Source organism: Populus trichocarpa, chromosome 5, assembly GCF_000002775.5.
Source record: "Populus trichocarpa isolate Nisqually-1 chromosome 5, P.trichocarpa_v4.1, whole genome shotgun sequence".
Taxonomy (NCBI): domain Eukaryota; kingdom Viridiplantae; phylum Streptophyta; class Magnoliopsida; order Malpighiales; family Salicaceae; genus Populus; species Populus trichocarpa.
Genome location: NC_037289.2, coordinates 6931938 through 6956167, shown reverse-complemented (window position 1 = coordinate 6956167; position 24230 = coordinate 6931938). Strand labels below are relative to the sequence as shown.

At 33.9% G+C, this 24230-nt stretch overlaps 3 protein-coding genes across 12 annotated transcripts; 1 reads left to right on the top strand and 2 right to left on the bottom strand.

Moving 5' to 3' along the window:
* Positions 1–275: 275 nt before the first annotated feature.
* LOC7480441 (uncharacterized protein At4g15545) lies at positions 276–4494 on the bottom strand. Of its 4 annotated transcripts, none has more exons than XM_052452718.1 (10): positions 3905–4494; positions 3360–3428; positions 3050–3103; positions 2863–2929; positions 2676–2756; positions 1603–1860; positions 1290–1335; positions 1116–1194; positions 888–1026; positions 276–595 (listed from the first exon to the last, which is right to left on the bottom strand). In XM_052452718.1, the coding sequence occupies exons 1-9, from the start codon at positions 4181–4183 to the stop codon at positions 934–936; spliced, it is 1026 nt and encodes a 341-aa protein (XP_052308678.1). In that variant the 5' UTR covers positions 4184–4494; the 3' UTR covers positions 276–595; positions 888–933. The 4 variants fall into 4 exon arrangements, with proteins under 4 accessions (XP_052308678.1, XP_024456665.2, XP_002306412.2 ...); XM_024600897.2 differs by having other exon boundaries at positions 276–533; positions 3905–4493; XM_002306376.4 differs by having other exon boundaries at positions 276–533; positions 2863–2926; positions 3905–4493.
* Positions 4495–9195: 4701 nt separating this feature from the next.
* Positions 9196–14942, top strand: LOC7492108 (peptidyl-prolyl cis-trans isomerase CYP59). 5 transcript variants are annotated; one of them, XM_024602397.2, is made up of 15 exons: positions 9196–9438; positions 9657–9761; positions 9959–10076; positions 10213–10263; positions 10512–10603; positions 10689–10788; positions 11294–11416; positions 11500–11577; positions 11706–11752; positions 11847–11902; positions 13347–13387; positions 13627–13732; positions 14034–14172; positions 14246–14359; positions 14447–14942. In XM_024602397.2, the coding sequence occupies exons 1-15, from the start codon at positions 9341–9343 to the stop codon at positions 14805–14807; spliced, it is 1629 nt and encodes a 542-aa protein (XP_024458165.2). In that variant the 5' UTR covers positions 9196–9340; the 3' UTR covers positions 14808–14942. The 5 variants fall into 5 exon arrangements, with proteins under 5 accessions (XP_024458165.2, XP_052309303.1, XP_052309302.1 ...); XM_052453343.1 differs by having other exon boundaries at positions 13627–13726; positions 14037–14172; positions 14246–14942; XM_052453342.1 differs by having other exon boundaries at positions 13627–13726; positions 14246–14942.
* A 3029-nt stretch (positions 14943–17971) lies between these two features.
* On the bottom strand, positions 17972–23354 carry LOC7492107 (cyclin-T1-3). Of its 3 annotated transcripts, none has more exons than XM_024601965.2 (7): positions 23205–23354; positions 22156–22470; positions 21122–21203; positions 20806–20940; positions 20265–20440; positions 20037–20188; positions 17972–19448 (listed from the first exon to the last, which is right to left on the bottom strand). In XM_024601965.2, the coding sequence occupies exons 2-7, from the start codon at positions 22380–22382 to the stop codon at positions 18343–18345; spliced, it is 1878 nt and encodes a 625-aa protein (XP_024457733.1). In that variant the 5' UTR covers positions 22383–22470; positions 23205–23354; the 3' UTR covers positions 17972–18342. The 3 variants fall into 3 exon arrangements, with proteins under 3 accessions (XP_024457733.1, XP_024457735.1, XP_024457734.1); XM_024601967.2 differs by lacking the exon at positions 23205–23354 and adding an exon at positions 23127–23186; XM_024601966.2 differs by lacking the exon at positions 23205–23354 and adding an exon at positions 22606–23182.
* Positions 23355–24230: the final 876 nt, after the last annotated feature.

Here is a 24230-nt window from a genome sequence, read left to right as displayed (position 1 = left end):
ATGGTCAGGGCTAATTATCACCCAATTGCTTTTAAGATTGGAAAAAGAAATAATAATGGGTACAAGTTCTCTTTGAGATTGCTTGATAAGATCTGCTGCTTCCACAATTCACAATTTATGATGCGGCTTCAAAGATTCTTCTCGAGTGATTTATATTTATTGCAGGCTACCGTTGAAGCAACCAGAAGAGTTTCACTCTGTGTGTGTGTGTGTGTGTGTGTGTGTGTGTGTGTGTGTGTGTGTGAGAGAGAGAGAGAGAGAGAGAGAGATGGGGCTTGAGGTGATGGATAATGCCACAATGAAGAAAAAATCCCTTGTTTGCAAGTACAAGATATAAAAATCTTGCAGGATATCGAGAAGCACTAATGGCTGAGCAGGCCATACGAAAACCTCGAATTATTTACATTCTTATTCTAGTTGCTCAAAAGAAGCAGCTACTGTCCTCTCTTTAAAAAAAAAAAAAATTCAATTGCCTTGGAGAATTTACGCCAAAGCAATCTTCATAGAAGATGGGAACAAGTCTGATCCACGACCTGCCAAGCAATCGTTGTCAGTCGAGGTAGAATTCATCAATGTCCAAAAACCAAATGGAACTCTGTTTCAAAGATAAATATTTTAAATGACGAATTAATTTAGACTACAGAAAAATATGATCATGAATAATATTCTACAAAAGAAAAAAAAATGTTGAAGAACCAACGAAAGTCATTCCAAAGATTTTCAGACAGTGTTCAGATCACCACCATTCAAAGACCCAGATGATGAGACAGTCCTATGAGGTTTCATCTACGGATAGTGGAAATAGCATGACCTCTTTACAAACCAGAACAGAAACTTAACCCAACCACCCCCCTGACACTCAGACTGAAGACTAGGAACATGCATACCTGATATCTATCTAGAACCTTCCTAGCTACATGGACAGCTTGAGGTCTAGTGTATGTTGCGATTAAGCAATCCTTGGAAAGAAAGATAAAGATCTTTGTTTTCTGTCCCAAATATCTCTCCTGCTTTCCTTAAAGTTTCCTGAAAGATGACGTGCAAAAACATGTTATTCCAAACAAATACCATTCAATTGGATCAATATATTTTGTAATTGAAGAATTCAATGCAACCTCTCGAGTTTGTTCTTGACCATTTAGTTTCTTGATGTTAGCCAGAAATGCACTGAACTGTTCATATGATAGGCGACTCCTGAATTACAAATGTAATCAAATCAGTTACAGAAGAACCCAAATAATAGAGCTATCAATTTGAAATAAATGATCCAATCAGAATACTAGACTCACCTGGCCTGACGAAAGAACTCCTTTCCATCCATGCGTGGAGGGCGACCTATACAAAATACCATAATAAAATAAAATAATGTCAGAAAAGAGAAAAATAATCTTAAATTGCGATGGGAGTGTAAGTTTCGATAGATTTCAATCGACAAGTAACAGAATGGCCACCAGAACAGATGCTTGACTTCGTGAGCTGCAAGAGGACATTAGGCTAACCAATAGCAGCAAAAAACTATATTTTTTGCAAGCTCCAGTATTGATTTGTCAGATATACAAAACTTTTTTGACATCATAAGAGATTGCAGTGATTCTCATAAACCTGGAATTGCACGACCACGGGGAGGAGAGTTTGCCGCTGATGATTGCTGGCTTGACGGGTACCATGAAGAAAGGGAAGCTTGTTTATCATATTGAGGCTTTGTAGGAGAAGTTGCCCCTGAGGTTCTCTGAGGAGATCCAGCAGCAGAATAACCTTTAGGAGATACACTTGTAGAAATAATGTTTGGAGTTCCAGTTGGAGTCCGCCGTGGTGTAATATATGGGGTGATAGAAAATCTTTGTCCAGCATGCCTAGAAGCTGTTAGACCAAATAATCAGCTTATTAATGAATAACATGTACAATTAGCCCTCTTAACAGTAATATTATCATTCAGTAATAGCCTCATATAATCACCAGAAACCACCCAGATTTCATAAATCCTAGCCTCTTTAACATCAATCAACCAATAATCAAAAGAAAAAAATAATTACTATTTACAAGAATAAAAAAGTACTGCTACAGGGTATAAATAACTCCAAGGTGCATATTGCGGTTGCCATTTAGCAATAGAACAATTCAAAAAACTTCTCACAATAGGATGGAGAAAAAGACCTGCTATACAAGAAGCCGCAGGCACTTTTGAGCTGAGGCTTATTTCAGTTAAATTAGCTTTTATTTTTGGATAAAAAGGTAGAGCAGAATACAAAGGGCAGTTTTCTTATGTTTATAAAGTTTTTTTGAGAATCGAGATAAAAATCCAACAACCATTTTTAAGTTTTACTGTATTTTCAAGGCTGTGGTATTTCAACAAGACCTTTCCTCTGAATGATGACGCATTAGTGCATTGCATCATCAATGTAAAAAATGTGAGCTGTCTAAACAATGTCACAATCAGCGATAACTATAAGTTGAAATTGGAATGATTTGTACATAATGCTCATCTGTGATACTCTTACCATGCTAGATGAAGTTAGTGTAAAGTGTTACTTTACCACTTTAAAACATACAGTTTCTTGTTTATGTTTGAAAGTAGCTAAAAATGCATGTTGGGATACAATAACAGATGTTGGGATCTGTTCTAACAAAACATAAATAAGCATATATAGAAGGATTAAAGAAGACAAGTCCAATACCCTCATCAATACTATTGTTGTTTCTGATATCAGTACAGCCACTGAAAGAATGGTGGGTTACATAGCCATTCATCCCCTCATCTACAAAGCATGAAAGTGTAGAGATAAGAAAATAGGTAATTTCCTTGAACAAAGAGAAAACAGTTAGTAAGTATTGTCCTTTTTTATCAACCCAGGTTAATAGTACCTTTGTCGGGATAGACTCTAGGAACTGATTGATCACAGGTGCCAATATCCACGGATTCAGCTTGCTGCTAAAAAAAAAAGTGCAACTAATTAGTGTCTTTTGAAATTCCAAAAACAAACTCTGCATATACGAAATCATGAAATTATAAAACAAATACAGCGTATAGTAGCCAAATGTGGCATCTTACCGATGAACTATCATCACTTAGTGACTGCATTAGTTGCCTCTTAAATGTCTCCAACTGCCAATACTCGTAACGTATTAGTTGTTTCTTTTGGCAATGCCAAACATCAAAAGCAGCACACTAGACAAATATACAAAATGACTGCCTTTTACGAAGAGGAAGAAATGGAGGCTAGTCAGCAAACTGCTATTTTTATTGATGTGTTTATGTGTAAGATGTTAACAGAATCCTAATAAAAAACAACTCATGCAAGCAAAACAGAAATGAGGAAACAAACAAATACAAGCATTTTGAGTTTACTAGAATCTCTCACCTTTGCCAAATCACGTCCAAGTTTCTTTGCGGTCATTGCCAGTGAATCCCTTTCCTTTGAAAGTTTCACCTTCATTTTGATATCAAAACAACTATCAAATTCAATTATGTTCATCCATACTAATATTCACCAAATAACATTAAAAAAAAAACAGAAACAATATTTTCTATTTCATTCCCCAATTAACAAATAACCCACAATTCATTTAAAAAAACCCATCACTAAAATCAAACTAATTAAACAAAATATTTTTCAAAACACCATTTGAAAATATATATATCAAAAACCGAAAAAAAAAAAGTAGTTATGTCCTTTCTTTTCCCAATAAATGCAACCCCCCCCCCCCCCCCCCCAAAAAAAAAAAAAAAATCAATCTTTTATCCTCATTCCCCTACAAAATACAGCACCCACCAATCATTTTCAAAAACCCACTATCAAAATCAATCAAATTACACATTAAAAAAAAGCAAATTGACAAAACCCAACAAAAAAAAGTTCACAAACTTTCTATCATTTAATCCTTCAAAAACACCGTGTCTACTCACATTGTCATCGAGAGTTAGACTCAATTTGGATTCAGATTCCTGGCAGACACGTTGCAAGTTACCCAATTTCTCTTGAAGCTCAAAAATAATATGATCCTTCTCTAACATCTTCTGCTTCATGCGACCCATCTCAGATTCCAAATTGGAGACGCGGGATGCAATTGCCATGGATGTAATCTTCCTTGCCAGATCCAGTTGTTCATATGGGTCCAATGGAATCACTGCTAAGATCTCATCTGGTAAGCTAAAATCAGTCCCTCCTGTTGTATGCTGTGACATAGTTGCTGATTACTACAAAAATGATATTGTGGGATTCCTTTTGGTTTGCTTAAGGAAGATGTTGTGTACGGTAGAGGAAGAGGGGGAATTTGGACAATAATAAAAATGGGGTTTTGTTTTTGGTAAGGAAAGGAAGGGTTTTTTTTCTTTCCTTTTCTTTTACTACGCGTGTCTTGGCTTTGTTGTTGCCGCTGCTGTCGTTGTATTGATGAGATAGTGAAGTGTATAAATTTGAATTTGGGTGAATAATTTGAGGGGTTGGTGTCTAGGTTTGAACTTTGGAGGGTTTCCCTCCAAATGGGCAAAAGTTGCGATCAAACTTGTGATTTTTAGTCTACTGGTTTTGTATCCGCGTGGCAATTATTTTCGTTTCAATAAAAAAATATGAAGGTTTTTCTAATATATTTTTTTATTTAAAAAAATTTCAATCATAAATCAAAATATCTATACATGTATTTAATTAATTAAATTAATACTTAGATTAATAAATAACTAAGATTAAAATATTTTATCTTGAAACGCGGGTTTGTACTTAGTTATGTTTAACAAGTATAATAATATTTTTATTTAGTGAAATAACCATTTATGTCAATAAGAGAAAAAAATTATAATTCAATATTAAATAAAAATTAATTAAAAAAAATAATTAAAAAAAGCAACGAAAAAAAAAACACATTGGTCAACTTGTGTAGACGTGTTGATCTTGCAACCATAAGCACATGATTAGGACAACTTCATAAAAAGAAAAAGTGAGAAAAAAACACGAAAACCAATTCTGAAAAAATAAAATATTGAATGATGAAAATAAAAATATATTAAGATATTTGATCTCGCAACATGGGTCATGTACTAGATTGTGCTTAATAACTATGATTCTTGTAATATATTTTTTATATAATCAAATGATTGTCTGTGCAAATAAAAGGTATAGAGAAATCACAAACAAAAGCAAATTGAATCAAATCATGAAACTCAATTATAGAACAACTCAATATTAAATGATAAGAATTAAAAAAAAAACAAAAAAATATGAGTTGACCGCTAACCTCGTAATTATAGGCATATCATTGAGATAACCTCATAAAAAAAGAGCACAAAGATCAATTATAAAAAAAAATGTTGAAGGAAAAAAATTAAAAATTAAATTAAAAAAAAAGACCTAAACAAAGACCAAAGTCAACCCACGTTAACCTTTGAAACTTATGACCATGATCATGAGACCAAGACTTAGCGTGCAAAAGGCAAACCAAAAAAAAAGCAACGAAGAAAAAATCACAATAAAAAAATGTTGAGGCGTGAAGATTTTTTAAAAAAAATATATTCTTAAAAAAAGGGAAAAAAAAGGGTCAACCAGGATTAATCCGCTAACCTCGCAACCATGAGAACAGGATTAGGGTAACTTCGTAAAAAGGAAAGTGAGAAAAAAAAAATACACAAAGACCAACTTTCAAAAAAATAAATGTTGGATGTTAAAATTGAAAAAAAAAAGTTAAAAAATACCGAAGTTAACTAGTGTTAACCTTCAAAACTCGTGATCATGGTCATGAGGTTGAGGTTGACCACATGGAAGGCAAAGTCAGAAAAACAGCATAGTAGAATTCTCAATGAAGAGATATTAAGGCATGAAACTGAAAAAAAAAATTAAAAAATCAACAAAAAAAATCAGAGTCAACTCGGGTTAACTCACCAACCCTGTGACCATGGGCATATGATTTGGATAATCCTATAGAAAAAAAAAGTGGAAAAAAAAAAATAAAGACCAATTATAAAAAAATCAAATATTGAATGATGAAATTAAAAAAAAAAATAATTTTAGAAAAAGACCTAAAAAAAACTGAAGTCAACCTGTGTTAACATTTGAAACTTGTGGCTTTAATAAAAAAATATTGAGGGATGAAATCTGAAAAAAAAAAAAAGATCCAAAAATAAAATAAATATCAGTAAAAAAAAATAGGGCCCAAATTCAACATGAAAAAAAATTGAAATCAAATGATGAGAGATAAAATAGAAAAACATTTAATTAGTGGAAGGATTTAAAAATATCAAGAGAATAAGAACCAAATTTAATATAAAAATCAAATAAAATCTAATGATTATGAATGAAATTGAAGAAAAAAATCAATCAAAAGAAGATAAATAAATAGCAATCAAAAAAATAAAAATTAAATTAGATATGAAATATAAATGGTAGTACACTCTTATGCTTTGGTCAACCACTTTCTCTTTTTATTAATATTTTATATATATAAAATATTAAATTGTCCTTAAGTTAACTTGATTGTAATAAAAAAAAATGAAAAGGTCCTTTGAAAAAAAGCTTTATTTTTGTCTTTTCATATGGCAAATGAGTAATTTAAATGTGTTTAGAAAATCAAAATGTCTAAGATACCCCTAGATGCAAGTTAGTGTTTTTTTTACAAGGCTAATTAAGTCATTTAACTATTTATAATAGAAGTTAAAAGTCAGGTTTGACACTAATTAATTTGTTAGTGATTAATATGTCCCTATAAAAAAACTGAATTCCCTCTCGTTTGCTAGGTTAATGTATGTTTTTTGAAGGGCCAGAGTGGGGAAAGCATTGCTCATTGCTATAATACTATGCCCTCGTGGCTTAGTTTTTACTAGACTAGTGCCCGTACTACGATGCAGATCTACACTGTTTTTTCAATTCAATTTTTAGGTGTTGCAAACGTGTTTTTTTAAGAGAAATTCAATTACTCAGGTTATAGTCTTGACTAACTAAATAAGTTGGTTTTATTTAAATTATATTGGAAAAAAAGGAGGCAAAGATAACAAACGAGAATATATATATATATATATATATATATATATATATTGTTGTTTTTTTTCGCTAATTAAACATGGAAGGACAAAATAGGGTATAAAAGAAAAAAAAACAACTAGTGTGAGCCAATCTGAGCCAACACAATAGACATGTAATTTGGATATTAAGAGGTGAGCTAATTTGGATTAACCCGACGAACCCATATCCTAGATCATAAGATCGAGATAATTCGATAGAAAAGGAAATTGAAGATAACCACAAAACTATTTTTTTTAAAAAAAAACAATGTCAAACAACGATACCAGAAAAAAAAATAAGAAGAAAAAAAGATGTCAACCCCTATTAACCTTTTAAATCTATGACCTGGGTCATTAAACCGGAAACACTATACATGAAAAAAATCATGAAACTCAATCCATGGGAGATGAAACGTTGAAGGATGATTTGAAAGGAAAAAAAAAAGACAAAAAAATCCCCAAAAAATAGCAATTAAAAGAATGAGGGTTAAAATTAAAAGAAAAATTAATTAAAGGACAACAACGAATTTTTGTTTCGAGAGTTAAATTGAAAAGAATAAAAACGTTAACAAAAGAAAAAAATAAAAAGAATGAGAAAAAACAACAATGCATAATTAATTTGGATTGAAGGGTGAAATTAGAAACAATAAACTTTTATAAAAGTATTAAGAAAAAAAAAAGTAATCAAAAGAATAAGGATAAATTTGAAAACATCAATACATGATGAAAAAAATTGAACATGTAGAGTTTTTCAAGGTGTTTTTTTTTTTTTACAAAAACAAGTCTTAAATGTAAATTGAAAAACTTATGTATGCATCTAATAAAATTAATCATAAACTATTTTGTAAATAAATAAATAAAAAAGTCATCAACGATAAATAAAAACATAATTGTAAAAATTAAAAGAAAAATATAGATCAAGATATTTAATATTGCAACACAGGTTATTACCCGATTGTGTTTGATGAATTTATTTATAAAAAACAATTTGTAACAAAAACCAACATACACATAAAATTTATTGAGTAAAATAAAAGAAAAAAATATCTTATACAAGGCTACACATATTAAAAATATTGTAAGAAGATTAATGTTTTGTAGTATTTAAAAAAGAAAAAAAGAAAAGAATGAGGTCAAGCCAAGTGCCTGGCTCACCAAGAAAGGGCCCGCGCACGAGTCATTATTTTTTTTAAGTTAATGGGGGCGGACAACATTCTTTGAAAAAAAACAATATACAACATGTCATCTATTATTCCTCAAAATTCAGCCATTATGGTAGCTGGAAAAATAAGGTTCTTGTTTTTTCAACCAAAAAAATCATTTTGAAATATTTTTTGACCCAAAACACCTATGAAACACTTTTGGAATCTTGTCAAACCAATCTATGGCCTCCAATAACATAAAAAACAATCCCAAAATCCATAATGAACCCAAAACAAAAAATCTTTCCAATCTCATATATGTCTTTTTAGGTGCTTTTAAGGTAAGAAAACATATAATCTTAACTCTCCTCATCGTATGGAACCATTTAACATAAAAATAGACTGTTTTAGTGGTTAAAATCATCGTCAATGGAAACGTTCTCTTTCTATGCCGGAATCCAATGACTTCCTCCCCTAAAAAAAAACTATAAAAAGAGGAAAATAAAGTTTGGTATCAAAATTGAGTTTTTTTAAAATTAGAGGGACTAGTTACCTATTAGCTAAAAAAGATAAGGGACTAAAATGATTTTTTCAACCAAATTTTAAAGTCACTACCTATGTTACTCGTTTTTTTCACTTCAATTCTTTGTCTTTCAATTCACCCCCCTAAAAAATATGCATTGGGTGCAAATTTGATTCAAAAGGGCTTAATTGTGCAAAATAAAGTTCAGGGATCAATTTTTTTTTTTAAAATAACTATTACAATCCTGATTTGCGAGAGAATATATACTAAAATTGCTACAGTAAAATGAGGCTTAGTTTTTTTTTTTGTTAATTAATAATTAATAAGCCCGAGTTGCTGTGAAGTTGAGAGTTCAAACCTAATATGGGCTCCTTCTTTCTCATTTTAAAAATCCCAAGTGAATTGTATCTTCAGACAAATACAAGAATCAATCAACGATTAGAACTAAACCCACAAGCAAACCCAATGGATACAAAATAGATCCAACTCACATAAAATGGTTTGAAAACGTCGGTCCGGGTTTAGCCCATTTTAACAGTACTCGACCCCATCAATCTTTCTCGGATCCTAGAGGAACCCGCTCGAGTTCGAGAGATCTCTTTTCTTGTTTTCCCTTCTCAGCTCAGTCTCGCTTCGCTTGCTATCTTTTCTCAGCAACCAAACACAGACTGTCACAGAGAGAGAGAAAATATGTCAGTGCTAATAGTTACAAGTTTAGGTGACATAGTGGTGGATTTATACGCTGACAAGTGCCCGTTAACCTGCAAAAACTTCTTGAAACTTTGCAAGTAAGTCCCTTTTAATTCCATCATCTCAAACTGCTCTATTGTAGCTATTTTTTTTGCTATTTCGTCATGTAGATCATTTAAATTTCTGGGTTTCAAGAACTTAATTCTGGGTCTTGACAAAAACTGTGAAATTTATCAACTTTGAGCAAAATTTTTGTATCTTTGAAGTGTTTTGGCTATAAAATTTGATATTTTTGGTTTTGTATTTGCTGATTCAGGATTAAGTATTATAATGGTTGCCTATTTCACACAGTCCAGAAGGATTTTACTGCACAGACTGGTGACCCTACTGGTACTGGAGCTGGTGGCGATTCGGTCTACAAGTAAGAGTCTTAAATGCATTGATTATATACTTGAATGTTGATGACCTGTCTAGGTTTTAATAGTATTTTGGAGTTTTTTTTTTATGGAGTTTTACTAAATCTTTTATGGTTGTTCATGGTTTTGGAAATCTAGTTGTTTGGTAATTAATAACTAAATCCGGTTTCTCATGTAACGTTACATGTGGTGGTTATTTCAGATTTCTATATGGCGATCAGGCTCGTTTTTTTGGCGATGAAATTCATCTTGATTTGAAACATTCAAAGATGGGAACTGTTGCAATGGCTAGTGCTGGAGAAAATTTGAATGCTTCTCAGGTATATAAGTAAGAGTCTTAAACAAGATAAGACTTGTTTTCCTTCCTTGATGGTTAACGGGAAGCAATCTTTTTCACACTTCTTAATTTGCATATGTGTTTTGGATGTATGATTATAAAACTGTTCTTGTTTTCAGTTTTATTTCACTCTGCGTGATGATCTGGACTATCTTGATGGGAAGCACACTGTAAGTTCCCAATCTACCCCCCCCCCCCCCCCAAACCACCACCAGTGGGATAGGATATGAATCACAGCAGACTATTAAGTGTGAAAAGGATTAAATGCAGTGGTTTATGAGCTGTTAGCTGTTATGGAAATAAGAAATTGCATCGGTTGGTTATTTGGTCAGGATGGTTCCTTGTGTACCCCTTAAGAGGAACTTCTCTCTGGCTTCCACTTCTCTATGATAGTCACAATACTGTTTCTCTGTTGTAGGTATTTGGAGAGATAGCAGAAGGGCTTGAAACTTTAACGAGGATAAATGAAGCTTATGTGGATGAAAAGAATAGACCTTTTAAAAATATCAGGTTGGTTCTTCTTCAAAATGCACTTGTTGTTTAATGTTTGATTATAATTTCTGGATAGTAACATGTGCCCATTGTCTTTGATCAGAATCAAACACGCATATATACTTGATGATCCTTTTGATGATCCTTCCCAACTGGCAGAATTGATCCCTGAAGCTTCTCCAGAAGGAAAACCAAAGGATGAGGTGCTAGCTGATGCTCTTCAAAGATAAATGATTTTGAACTTTATACAAACTAGTTCTCGAGGTTGTATGTGGCTCAGAAGGATGGGCAGACCTGGTTTATCTAATGTTTATGCATGGTATCCAACAATTAAAAAGAAATTTGTCTGTGAACTATTCACCATCTCGTCTAACAACATCAACACTTAATGTGAAGGAATATTGATTGGTAGTCTGAATACTAAACAAAAAAGCTTCTGAAGGCATATAGAATTTAAAGCAAAATAAAAAGAAGAAACGGAATGATAGATCTGAAAAGAGGTGAAGGCAAGGAAAGAGTAACATCAACTCAGATAGATAAATAGTTTCAACCTGATGATTTGATATTAGAGATATGAGACAATTTTGATCAAATCATGTTTAAATCTGTATTCTTTCTTTCATGTTCTTTTCAAAACTTTTGGTCTCAAGGATAATTTTTCTCATCTCACCAGTTTCCTACCTTAACAATTCATATTATTGTAACTAGGTTGACGGTGACGTGCGGCTCGAAGATGATTGGGTGCCCATGGATGAGCAATTAGGCACAGCAGAGCTAGAAGAGGTTCTTCGGGCAAAGGAAGCACATTCTAGTGCAGTTGTGCTTGAGAGTGTAAGGATCTATACAAACAATAATCCAATTATTCAAACTCCATCTACATATTAATTCATTCTTTTTTTTATCTTGTGTGACAGATTGGGGATATTCCTGAGGCTGAGACAAAGCCTCCTGATAATGTCCTATTTGTTTGTAAACTAAATCCAGTTACTGAGGTGAGTCTTCTGTTTTCCATTTCTGTGGCACGGGAATCTATGAGTTAGCTTCTCGTGTCTTTTTTCTTATTTCTTACTGCAGTTGTCATCTTAAAGCCTTGTTGAGTTGTTCCAACTTCTTGGTGCAGGATGAGGACTTGCATACAATCTTTTCACGCTTTGGAACTGTTATATCGTGAGTAATTGGAACCCTTAAAAAAAAAGACAATTATGTTTTTAAGCTTTCATTTGTGAGAAAAATAGAATGCTCATCATGTGGACTATGGCAGGGCTGATATAATTCGTGATTATAAGACTGGAGACAGCTTATGTTATGCATTTATAGGTGAGTGGAATCTTGTCATCTGCATTTTTCTACTAATTTTGTCTGTTGGTGGGTGTGTCCTCATAGATAGACCATCTTGCTAGGAAATATGTGTTCTTTTACTTGTGGTTCATGAAGCATTAAGATTTCAGGACCTTTGTCTCTCACTCTCTTGTGCCCGCAGATATGTCCTGTCCTCTTCCTTCGGTCACTTACACAAGTTCAAATTTGATTTTGAAATCCAATATTACAGGGCTGCATTATGACTTAAAAAATGACATGTAATAAAGTTGCTACCTTAATGTTCTTTCATATGCGGGACATTGCTTGTATATTTCTGGTTTAAGAGGAGTTGGGATTTATTCAGATAGTCAGCTACCCTAGTTTTCACTTGACTCTTTAAAAAATGTAACCTTAAGGCTAAAATGAAGAAAAATGACAAATAATAGAATCAAGTATTTTCAGACTGATTCTAATGATAATTTGAATGTGTTCTGTTGGTGGGTGTGCCCTCATAGATAGACCATCTTGCTAGGAAATGTGTGTTCTTTTACTTGTGGTTCATGAAGCATTAAGATTTCAGGATCTCTGTCTCTCACTCTCTTGTGCCCGCAGCTATGTCCTGTCCTCTTCGGTCACTTGCACTAGTTCAAATTTGATTTTGAAATCCAATATTAGAGGGCTGTGCATTATGACTTAAAAAAATGACATGTAATAAAGTTGCTACCTTAAATGTTCTTTCATATGCAGGACGTGTATATTACTGGTTTAAGAGGAGTTGGGATTTATTCAGATAGTCAGATACCCTAGTTTCACTTGAATCTTTAAAAACTGTAACCTTAAGGCTAAAATGAAGAAAAATGACAAATAAAAGAATCAAGTATTTTCAGACTGATTCTATTGACAATTTGAATTTCATGGTCCTTTCTGCACTACTCTATTCTCAATTAACTAATTATGAGAATTTTTATTGGCTAAAGTTGGTAATGTTAGAGCCATTTTCTAGGTTTCTTGGCAAGTTTTTCGTAGTACTTGGATGAGCCAAAAGTTATATGCAGATGGGGAGAATTTTAAAAATTGAGCATATGCTGGCTTTTTTATAGTTCTAAAGACTCATATGCCACACTAACAGTTTATGCAATTCTACTGAAAAGTTACAATTTATTATGAAAATAAGCTCCAGACTGATTTCTTCATGCTGGAGAATGCTAGCTACAATGATCAATAACCTATTTTTGAGATGATATACTGCTGTGTGATGGAATGCATCATTTATCATCAACATCAACTCTTGTCTCATCTTTGTCTAAATCTGTGTATTTGTTGCATATGTTTAGGTTTCTTCGTTTTCTATTGATGTACAGTGATCAAATTTTATGTGATCTTTGTATCTTCTTTTTGGCATGTTAAAATATGATCCTCGTACTTTTTATTGAATGAGTATAATTTTTTTTTTGTCAACCAGAGTTTGAGACCAAAGAGGCATGCGAGCTAGCATATTTTAAGGTATTTGAAAGATTGAGAAAATCTGTTATTGTCAGAGAACTTGATTTGTATTCTTCTTTCTGCATATCTGATTACTATCGGGTGCCTTGTTTAAATAAGTTCACGGTTCCTAGTGTATGATAACAGTAAAAAATTGATGTAAACTTTAAAATATTTTTTGTGAATGTCATCAACTAAATGTATCATGAGGTAATTTTTGTTTTCCAACTGAAACTTTTTATTTAATTGTTTCATGGCAGATGGATAATGCTTTGATTGATGATAGAAGGATTCATGTGGATTTTAGTCAGAGTGTTGCAAAACTATGGTCTCAATTCAGGCGAAAAGACAACCAACCGGGTAAAGGTGAAGATTGCTATCTGATTAACATTTTGTGTATAAAACTTACGTTGGGAGCGAAAGAGGAACATAATAAAGAATAAAAACCTGAGTGTAAAAGAACCAAATGAGCATAAATCTAGCAATCCCATTTCAGTATTGGAAGATTATAAAAGTGCATAATGAGCTAGAAACAACCAATTGCTTTCTGTAGGAAATCTGCCACATATAAACAGACTCTCAAAAGCCCCATCACTGATCATCAAATAATCAGATAAGCAGATGCTTATAACATGATTGTTGCATTTACATTCTATCTTAATGACAGCAGGAAGAGGTTGCTTCAAATGTGGTGCTCTTGATCATATGGCGAAGGATTGCACTGGTGATCCTGCTAACAAACATCAACCTTCAAAATACATCCTGAAGGACGATAATATGCAGCGTGGTGGAGATAATAATTCGAGGTTAGTAATAATCTTGCATTTTTCCCTTTTCCTCCCTCGTATGTTTGTCTAACAGGGAAACAAACTTTTGTAGATATGAAATGGTATTTGATGGAGACACTCCAGAAAGTCCAAGACAGGGAAAGAGACATGGACACCGTGATCCAGATTACCAAATTGACAGAGAAAAGAAAGATGGAAAAGAGAGGTACAGGCAGAGTGACAGAGATAGAGGACACAGACAGGACACTCCAGATTACCAAATTGACAGAGAAAAGAAAGATGGAAAAGAGAGGTACAGGCAGAGTGACAGAGATAGAGGACACAGACAGGACACTCGGTACCCTGAAAGTAAAGGAGGGAGTCGATATCCTGAGGAGCGACTTGATAAAGAAAAGTATATGGATAGAAGAAAAGACCGAGACGATCGAGATTACAGAAAGAGAAGTTCAGATAGTCAAAGAGATTATGATAGCCATAAAGACCATCGAGATTACAGAAAGAGAACTTCAGATAGTCATAGAGATCATGATGGCCATAAAGGCAACAGGGATGAACGAGAACATAGACGTCGAAGTGCAGAAAATGATGATGATCCTGAATATGATCGAGATCGGAGGAACAGAGATGACAAAAGGAGTCGAGCTGTAAGATGATGCGTAGTGCTATTGTGGCATTGGTTTTGTAGTTCTTGGTTCCGAAACTAAAGCATTAATGGATCTTGTGCCAAGATGATTAAATTATTCTGAGATAGATTCTTTTCTTTTCGAGTGACAATTCTTTTTCTTTCACACATTAATCTTCCGCTCATGTTTTTACTTTTCCTTTACACTTTTAGAAATTATACTTTACATCATGAGTTAAATCCAAATTTTAAAATATGATAAAATAATTAAATTATCATCATATATAATAATATAACATGAACTCCAAAAATCTTTTCCCTTTTTCTTCTATGCTAGTCACCAACTTCTCCCATCTTCTCTATGTCATTGACCACTACTATAAGCTTCACAATGGTGTCAAGGTAAACCTCTGCAAATTGATGCATTTTTTTTTTATCTCTCATTAGCCACTGCCAATCCCAACTCACCCCATCACTGGCTTTGTCATATTGGAAACCCTAGAATTTTCCCAAGCCACCAATTATGTTATTTTAAATGGAAGAGATGTTTGTTAAGGTTGGCTTCATGAAAGCAAGCAAGTTTAGCAAAAACAGAGATGGAAAGAGATGGGGTTTGCCCAGTTATTGTCAGATCAATTCCCATTCATTCTTTAATGAGATGGAAAGTGAGTTGATGGAGTAGCCAATGACATTGAGTTATGCATGGCACTAGCCCTAGGCATGCCATCTTCTTTGATTGAAGGAACATGATAGAAGAGAACAGAACCATATCCTTCACATTGGGTATAACTAATTTGTAGCAAGTTAGGTTTGTGGGTGCAAATTGATTTGCTAAATTAAGGGTATATAATGTTTCAAAGGGCTAATTCTCTTGACTTTCAGACTGAAGCTTCCCTAAATTTGTATCCGAGTCTAACCTTCATCTTCTGACACCAAGCATTAGTCGATTAATAGGGTTTCAGCGCTGAGTTGACATTGTCGCCACAAAATTCTAGGGTTTTAATTGATTACGTGATTTTGTGGTTTTTTTTTACCAGATTGCATCTAATTACCATAAAATTGATTATCTGTGATATTGTGGGATTCGAGTGATGGGGAAGAGGAAGTCGAGAGTGAAGCCTCTACCTAGAAAGATAATGGCATGAGTTTCGAGTGCCGCATGTGAGTGTTTATGCCATTCTGGACACCAATCTTCAAATACATTTTCTTTTGCCAGTACTTAACTCATTATATGTTCTACAGCAATCCAATTTTCTTATATCATATCAATAGATGCCAAGCTTGAGTGGATGGATGAGCTCTCGGGCTTGAAAAGTTCAAATGCGCATCAAGCTCTTCCTCATGTTTCCCAACAATGCTTCTCCACCGAACAAATAGGGAACTTACTATTGGAAGTAGAAGGTTAGGGAACTGACACGGTATCAGCATTTATAATACAACACGTGAAAAGAGAAATAATTGTGACGAGTTCCTAAAAAATTTTAGTAGTTTAGAAATAAAGTTTATGAAATAGATAATTGATTAATTTTTAATTTTAGTAATTTAATTAATTTTACTAGTCAAGGTGACTAGTAGCTTATATCTAATGTTTGGTAGATTAAGATGGTTGTTACCGGTAAAAGATTTTTTTTTTGTAAGTTTAGAAACTCTTAGATGCTTAAATAAATATTTTTTTAGAAAAAGAAAATTCAATGATATTTTAGTGAAATAAACTTTGAAAATATATATGCTATAAATGTTGAGAATGAAGAGATTGTGAACCTAGAACTTGAAGGATTTATAGAGTATTTGTAACTCATGAGTCTTGTCTTTTATGAATATGAGGGGTTGAAGTGTTATTTTACTATGATAACATTAAAGAGGGATAATTATCCTCTACATATGCATCAATAAAGGATAAATATATCTTATACAAACATTAATGTGATGAAAATATGGTAGGTCATCGGGAGATTGTTTATAGACCTAGGGGCATAGGGAGAGTAGAATCTAAAATATAGCTGAGCCCATGAGGCTCAACTTTTCCCCTAGCTGAGCCAATGAGGGTTGGGCTATTCTTATAGGCTGAGCCTACGAGGGTTGAGCTCTTCCCCTAGGCTAAGCTCATATCGTTGGGCTCTTCCTTTTGGTTGAGTCTATAGTGCTGAGATCTTCTCTAAGGCTGAGCCAATAAGGGCTGAGCTCTTCACCTAAGTTGAGCCCATGATGTCAGGCTCTTTCTCTAGGCTAAACCCATGGGGGCTGGGCTCTTCCCCGAGGCTTAGCCCATGAAGTTTGGACTCTTCACCTAGGCTGGCCTATGGCAATGAGCTTTTTCCCAAGGTCAAGCCCATAAGAATTGAGCTCTTCTCCAAGGCTGAGCATATGAGGGCTAAGCTTTTTCTCTAAGTTAAGCTCATATCGCTTAGCTTTTCTCTAAGGCTGAGCCCACGAGGTCCGAGCTTTTTTCTAAAGTTGAGCTCATGAGAGCTGAGCTCTTTCTAAGGCTGAGCTTATGACGTTGGGCTCTTCCCCTAGACTTAACTCATGAGAGCTGAGTTCCTTTTCTAGGTTGAGCTCATGAGAGCTGGATTTTTATACCAAGCTGAGTTTATAGATAGTTGGATCCAAACATGTTGTCTAAGACGATGAGATTTTGAGCCTTTGTGATTTTTTAGACGGTTAAATTTGAATTTATCAAATTAGAAGTTGAGATTTACATGCAAAATAAATTAAGCAAGTCAATCTTGTCCACCTTTGTGGGTTTCGCTCGAAGGATAATAAAAAGTTGCTGGTCTATGAATACTGTTAAATGGTATTAGTTTTTGTAGCTGTGTTTTTATGGGATTGTAAACAAAGTGTTTAATGAAATACAAAGCTTAAGTTTTTTTTCTCTCTCTCTTAATTTTCGATAAAATTATATTAATTTAAAAGCACTCTTTAGTCATTATATGAAAATTATTAACAATCTTATAAATAATCAAATATTTTTTATTAAATTTTTCTGGACACACGCTTATAAAGTTCAAAAAGTAAATTATAATTTTTCAAAATAATGAAAGTAAGTGAAAAAGGGATCTAACCACAAGATGATACTCTGTAATTCTCCCGTTATAGGAAAACGTAGGACCAAATATAAAGGAAAAGAGAAGGAAACAGATAAACACATAAAAAGATGACCATCATTGAATATGTAAATGACGACTTCCACCACGGTTGTAACTGAAAATCATTATGATTACTCGATGATGAATCATCGTTATTGTACATGAATAGTGATCCCAAGTATTCTACAAGGAGATCAAAGAGAAAGCGCATGCTGCTGCCAATCAATTAAGAAAATCCAAAATCCTCGCTTCCATTCTTATAAATCATGTGGAAGAGTCTGATCCAACCATCAACTAGAAGATGGCTGCTATAGGGCTTGGACTTAAATAAGATCATCCTTTATTTAAAGGATCCACTAACAACTGACATATTACTTCAACCAACTGCAAAGGAACTACAAAGCCACTGATCTCTTAAGCAATTACCAGCATCTGACAGAAATTTTGATACCAAGGTGCTCTCCAGCAAACAGCAACACCTCAGGCGTGATTTTCTGGGACATGCCTTTTATGATCTCTCTCCAAATAACCAAACCGGTTCATCCTGTTTCGATCATCTGTACAATCATGATGATTATAATGGTGAGACCCTGGGGCATTATCAGTCCGATGCTCCCCCTCAGACTTTCTGTCAGGTGGACTTGATGCCTTACGTTTGCGATTACTTGACTTGGGTGAGGGAAACCCCTGGTACATATCATCAGGAGCTGACAGTTCCCCATCTTCAATATTGTTCCGATCTGGCCTTTGTGATAACTGCCCCCTCATTCCATGATGCTGTTCATCCCTTGCATCCATATTCTTCCCATGATGTGAGCTCTCATATTCTTCCCTGTCCAAGGGCTTGGACCAGCTTTGTCTTCTATCACGCTTGTTTTTTTCACTTTCAGCAGCTAGTTCAATTCCATCTTCCAGTTCCCTCTCAATGAGATCATCCTCGTCCAAGAAGTCAGTTTTTCGAGTTATGTCTCCTCGGGACTTCCTTCGTTTCTCCAAAGCTGCCTTCACTTTGTCTTTATCAATCTTTTTAATAGCATCTTGGGGTGATTGACCTAACATACCCTCTCTATGCTCCACAAATCGACCAAAATGTTTATCTTTTGATTCTCCTAAATCTTTTGTTTCACTTCTTGCAACATTCCTTTCTTGATCTTTATTTCCAAGCCAATCTGAAGATCGCCTAAAGGTATGGCCTTCCCTCATATTATCCTGGGAAGGAAATGCCTCTCTCTCATGGTGCAGATCATCTTTGGGTTCACCATCCATATTATGGTCAGAGGCACTTCTTATCTCTGCACTTCCATGGTCATTGCCATGATTTTGGCTGGTTCTTGGAGGACCAACATGATTATCTGCATGAGGTTGCTTGTGCACTGGTTTAGACATTGGCTTTGAGGGTCTAGGTCTTGAACTAATACCTCCAGTGTGAGAAGGACTATTAGTTGCCAACTGTTCTTCATTGCCAGATGAAGCTTTTGATGAGGCCAGATGAGAAGCTCCATCTACTATGCTCCCTTCAGCTTCACTGTTAGCTGAAGGGGGCACCCGGTTCTGTTCATACAGTTCCAGCATCTGATTGCTTACCTCTGCAAGAATTAATTCCAACAATTAATGTTGTAATTCACCATATTCAAAACTGCTATTGTAGTAGTTAACGTTGTCACAAGATTATTTGTGTTATTTATTTACATGTCTCAGTTCTCCAACTCAAACCCCACCCCTAAGATGAAATTCAAAAGTGTTTTTGTAATAGTTAACATTCAAAAGATTATTGTTTTACCTATTTACATGTCTCAGTTCTCCCAATCTAAAGAGCTGTTTGAGAGTGTGGTAGAGGTTGCATTTTAAAATGGTTTTCGCTCAGAAATGTATTAAAATAATTTTTTTTAAAAAAAAATTTATTGTTGACATCAGTGCATCAAAACGATCCAAAAACACTAAAAAAAATTAATTTTAAGCAAAAAAAAAAAAATTCAAGTTTTGGGTAAACAATGTTTTGGCCACACTGCCAAACGCCCCCTTAGACCCTTACCCCTAGCTAGCTTCATTCCCCCATTATGATGATTTTTTGGTGCGAGAGAGACTGCTCTCAGGAACACATGTAATTATTAATAAAAACAATATCTGTCATCAATATTTCTAATAGGATTGCAAGAAAAGGGAAAAACACCAACCCTCCAATTGGCGTGGGGTGACATCAAACTCTTGCCACCAGACCTTCTCGCCATCTGATGGGAGCTTTACTTTGAGGAACTTTGCAGCAAGGAAAATGGCACCTGCCGCAATGTGGTGGGGCTTAAATTGCAAGCAAAGAGATGTACGCAGTCTGCATACAGCATCCCCCCAATCAAGAAGAGACAGAGAAGAAAGGTATATAAACTAAAATAAGCAATTTTCCATACCCATCATTCACAAAATTCCATGCAACTTGAGCAAGGGCATTTTGAGCAACCTTAAATTTCTTTATAGCATCAACAAGAGGTTTATATGGATGGAGCAAATTGAAATCAAAACCAAGAGTTGCAAGTACAACCCTCTCTCCAAGTAAAATTATTTCCTTCTGTTGTTCATATACCTCCTGCAAGAGACATGTGGATAATGAGTTAAGAACAAGAAGAAAAATTGAGTGGAAAAAGTTGTAATCTGTAAATTGTAACACTTGCAAAAAGGAAAGTGTTGTAAATTGTAATCTGTGTGGTCTAAGGGATTGACAACAAGACAATATAGTTTGGCATTTTGAGCAAAGTTCAGACACAACACACTTGGGCTTTAGCTCAACTGGTGGAATGGAGTGGATTGGGTAAATCATAGTCAAATCTTACAAATCAGAAATGCGGAGTGGTGGTGGTAGGGAAGCCAAACCCCACCGATGGGATGAATTGAAAAAAACATCACAGAAGTGGAAAACATCCTTGCCAAGTAAATCATAGAGATGGAATATACCTTTTGCTTGATCCTCTGAACTGCTTCAGGATCCTTTTTATGTATAATCTCATAAGAAACAAGAATAACATCTTTCAGTGGACGGGGAGTCTCCTCTACCTTCCCCGCAAGAAACATACAAACTGTAGCGATAGTCTGAGACATTGAGTGAAATTAAGACAAGATGTTAATTTAAGGAAATCAAAATATTAGTTACCAATTCAGTGGTGGGTACTATATAAACAAAGCACCGAAAGACAAAAGAAGGGGGGAAGTTACACTGGAAGGAGGGGGGGGGGGGGAATATTTGACATTTAATGAAGGAACATTGACTCACCCTCCTATCATTCTTTGCATGGGATTGACGAAGAAAGAATCGGTGACAGAAAATTATTGCAGTAGCAATTGTTACCTGGGGCCTGCAATTCGAGAAATACATGATTATCCCACGCATAATTACATAGAATAGTGTGCATTCAATGTGCAGTGCAAAAGCACATCAACTCTCCTTAAACATTGACTTGGTGTAAACAGAAGAACCATAGCTCCTTTTAAAACTCTACCAATTCTGTCTCACCATCTCTCTTCTTGTTTGACTTCTTCATTACACTTACTCCAAAAACTCTAAAATTCTAGATTATTAATCCCCATATACTATTATCTAATAAAAAGTCAAGAGATGAAAGCATAAATACAGAATGTTCTCCAACTATATAAAATGCACATAAATGCTGAGCAACCAAAAGGAACAGGCAACTATTCTAAACTTGAAAATATAAAATGCATTTTAATTCAGTTTTTTATAAGGGACCACAAAAGAACACTCATATAATACCAAATTGAAAATTATTGCAGTAGCAATTGTTACCTGGGGCCTGCAATTCGAGAAATACATGATTATCCCACGCATAATTACATAGAATAGTGTGCATTCAATGTGCAGTGCAAAAGCACATCAACTCTCCTTAAACATTGACTTGGTGTAAACAGAAGAACCATAGCTCCTTTTAAAACTCTACCAATTCTGTCTCACCATCTCTCTTCTTGTTTGACTTCTTCATTACACTTACTCCAAAAACTCTAAAATTCTAGATTATTAATCCCCATATACTATTATCTAATAAAAAGTCAAGAGATGAAAGCATAAATACAGAATGTTCTCCAACTATATAAAATGCACATAAATGCTGAGCAACCAAAAGGAACAGGCAACTATTCTAAACTTGAAAATATAAAATGCATTTTAATTCAGTTTTTTATAAGGGACCACAAAAGAACACTCATATAATACCAAATTGAAAACCCAGAGACATTAGAGCATTTAGTTCAAGCTTATGCACAAAAGGAACCACATAATGTGTAAAGACTCACACTTTAAGTCTCATGCCCAAATCTTGTAGAAATGTACAGTATGACTTGCGTAGATAAGCCTCTTTCTTTAAGTCAATGCCATCTTGTTTAGATGGAGAATTCTCTTCAATTTCCTTTCTAGATAAGTACCAACGGCCACCTTCCTCAAGTTTTTCCTGAGAATTTATGTACAGTCCGCCATTGTTCATTTCAGAACGAGATGACTCACCAGCCATTGAATTTTCCATATGTATCTACGACCACCAAATGTTATGAACAGTCTATCCAGGACCAATATGAACTGAAGAAATCAGTGTGCTGCTAGGTAATATCACCCTGCAAACAGATTGCCAATACAAATAAAAAACAAAATAGGTTATGAAAGCATCATCTTTTAGTAAAAAAACTAAAAAAAGAACCATAAATTGAAACGCTGAATCAAGAAAAACAAAAGCCCAAAAGTTAACTAACACTAAAAACTTCAAGCTTCAATTTCAATCCGAAATTTTTCCAAACAACTTGTAGTAATTGGAAGCTTAATCCGTTCTAAGCTTTACTAACTCTCCCATTCAATCAAAAGGCCACCCATTCCATGGAATAAACTACAAAGCGAAATATAATCCCATACCCATAATGATTATAGAACTTTCACGCAACAGACAAACTGAAATGTTGATTGCTAGGAAAATTGAAGCCAAGCACGTCAATATAACAAACTCAAACAAAAAGAGTCAGATTCCTAATCAAGAACCAATTCAGAACATAAAATTTAAAGCAAAAAAAAGTGTTTTTTTATAAACCCAGAAAACGAAAACCAAAACAATATAATCTCTTTCAAATCTTTCACAAAAAGGAAGTTCCTTTCAATCAAACCAAACAAAACCCAGATGCCATGTACAATTTCAAAGAAAAAAGTGAAGAACTTAAACTTGTATAGTCACAAGAGCAGAACAAAAGACAAGAAAAAAACTAATAAGCTTCCCTGCAATTACCAAGAAAACAATATAACCAATAAACCAAAACGTGTGTGTCTGTGTGTCCAAATACGAGAGAAAGAAAAAGGATATTACCTCAAAAAAAAAGAGGAAAAGATGAAGGGGTGTGCCGAGAAGGGGTGTTTGTGGAAATTTTAGGGTTTATAGTGCAAAGAAGATTTTGCCAAGCTATTTTGCTAAGGTCTAGTATGTATTTTTCTTTTTTATTATTATTGAGTTTGTTATTGTTTTATTTATTTTTTTAATGGTTAGCAATCCCTCCTTTGTTTTATTGTTTGGCTTGAACTCGATCAGCCCTATACCTCTTACTCCAAGTAAAGAAAAATATATTTTTATTATTAATAAAAAAAGGAAAACAGTGTACTAAATATCTGAATTTTCAATGTAATTATAGTTACTACATGTACTTCTAAAATTAAAATTATAGATAAGATATCAAGTTCGAGCTTTGTGATTATTAATATGATAGCCATTACAGACTTATATAATTGTTAATTTCAAGATCCGTGAAATTAGTCGAGGTACACGGAAACTGATCTGAACACCCAAATTAATAAAAAAAAAATTATAGTTTATGAGATTTAGGATAGAAATGTAATAAATTTAGCAATACATTTGTATAAATCTAAGAGATGTGGACCATATCATCATATAAGATCAACGAACCATCAAATGATTTTAGGTCATTTATAGTAAAAATCATTCGTCGTATACCTTGTGAATGTGATCATACAAATTTCTGCTATCTGTTCTTAGAAATTAAGTTTTATTTGTATGGTAGATTCATTGACTTTTAAAAATAAACGAACTCATGCACGACCTTTCTTACGAGGATATTCCTTCGACCTTATTGTTAATTATTATATGGTAACGACATTGGTTTTTGTGGACAAAAAGCAACCCCATCCCTTTATTTATTTATTTCTCTTTAAGAGTTAATTAATACAAAACAACTAAAAGAATACATGCTTTTGTATGCATTACTATGTAGCTACTGACCGATACTTTTTAGTTAGTATTTAATATTATAATAGTGTTTATTTTTTAAAATATTTTTTGTTTTAAAATATATTTAAATAACATATTTTTTATTTTTTAAAA

Excerpts from the sequence above, each read along its gene's own strand:
- LOC7480441 (XM_052452718.1), bottom strand. The coding sequence starts at position 4,183 with ATGTCACAGCATACAACAGGAGGGACTGATTTTAGCTTACCAGATGAG. Across the intron at positions 3,429-3,904 it reads GTCTAACTCTCGATGACAAT|GTGAAACTTTCAAAGGAAAG; the intron begins GTGAGTAGACAC and ends ATCAAAATGAAG. Across the intron at positions 2,757-2,862 it reads TAGAGTCTATCCCGACAAAG|ATGAGGGGATGAATGGCTAT; the intron begins GTACTATTAACC and ends CATGCTTTGTAG.
- LOC7492108 (XM_052453340.1), top strand. The coding sequence starts at position 9,341 with ATGTCAGTGCTAATAGTTACAAGTTTAGGTGACATAGTGGTGGATTTA. Across the intron at positions 11,578-11,705 it reads AACTAAATCCAGTTACTGAG|GATGAGGACTTGCATACAAT; the intron begins GTGAGTCTTCTG and ends TTCTTGGTGCAG. Across the intron at positions 13,733-14,033 it reads AGACAACCAACCGGGTAAAG|CAGGAAGAGGTTGCTTCAAA; the intron begins GTGAAGATTGCT and ends TCTTAATGACAG.
- LOC7492107 (XM_024601965.2), bottom strand. The coding sequence starts at position 22,382 with ATGGAAAATTCAATGGCTGGTGAGTCATCTCGTTCTGAAATGAACAAT. Across the intron at positions 20,189-20,264 it reads TGGAATTTTGTGAATGATGG|ACTGCGTACATCTCTTTGCT; the intron begins GTATGGAAAATT and ends TGCTGTATGCAG. Across the intron at positions 19,449-20,036 it reads CACCCCACGCCAATTGGAGG|AGGTAAGCAATCAGATGCTG; the intron begins GTTGGTGTTTTT and ends TAATTCTTGCAG.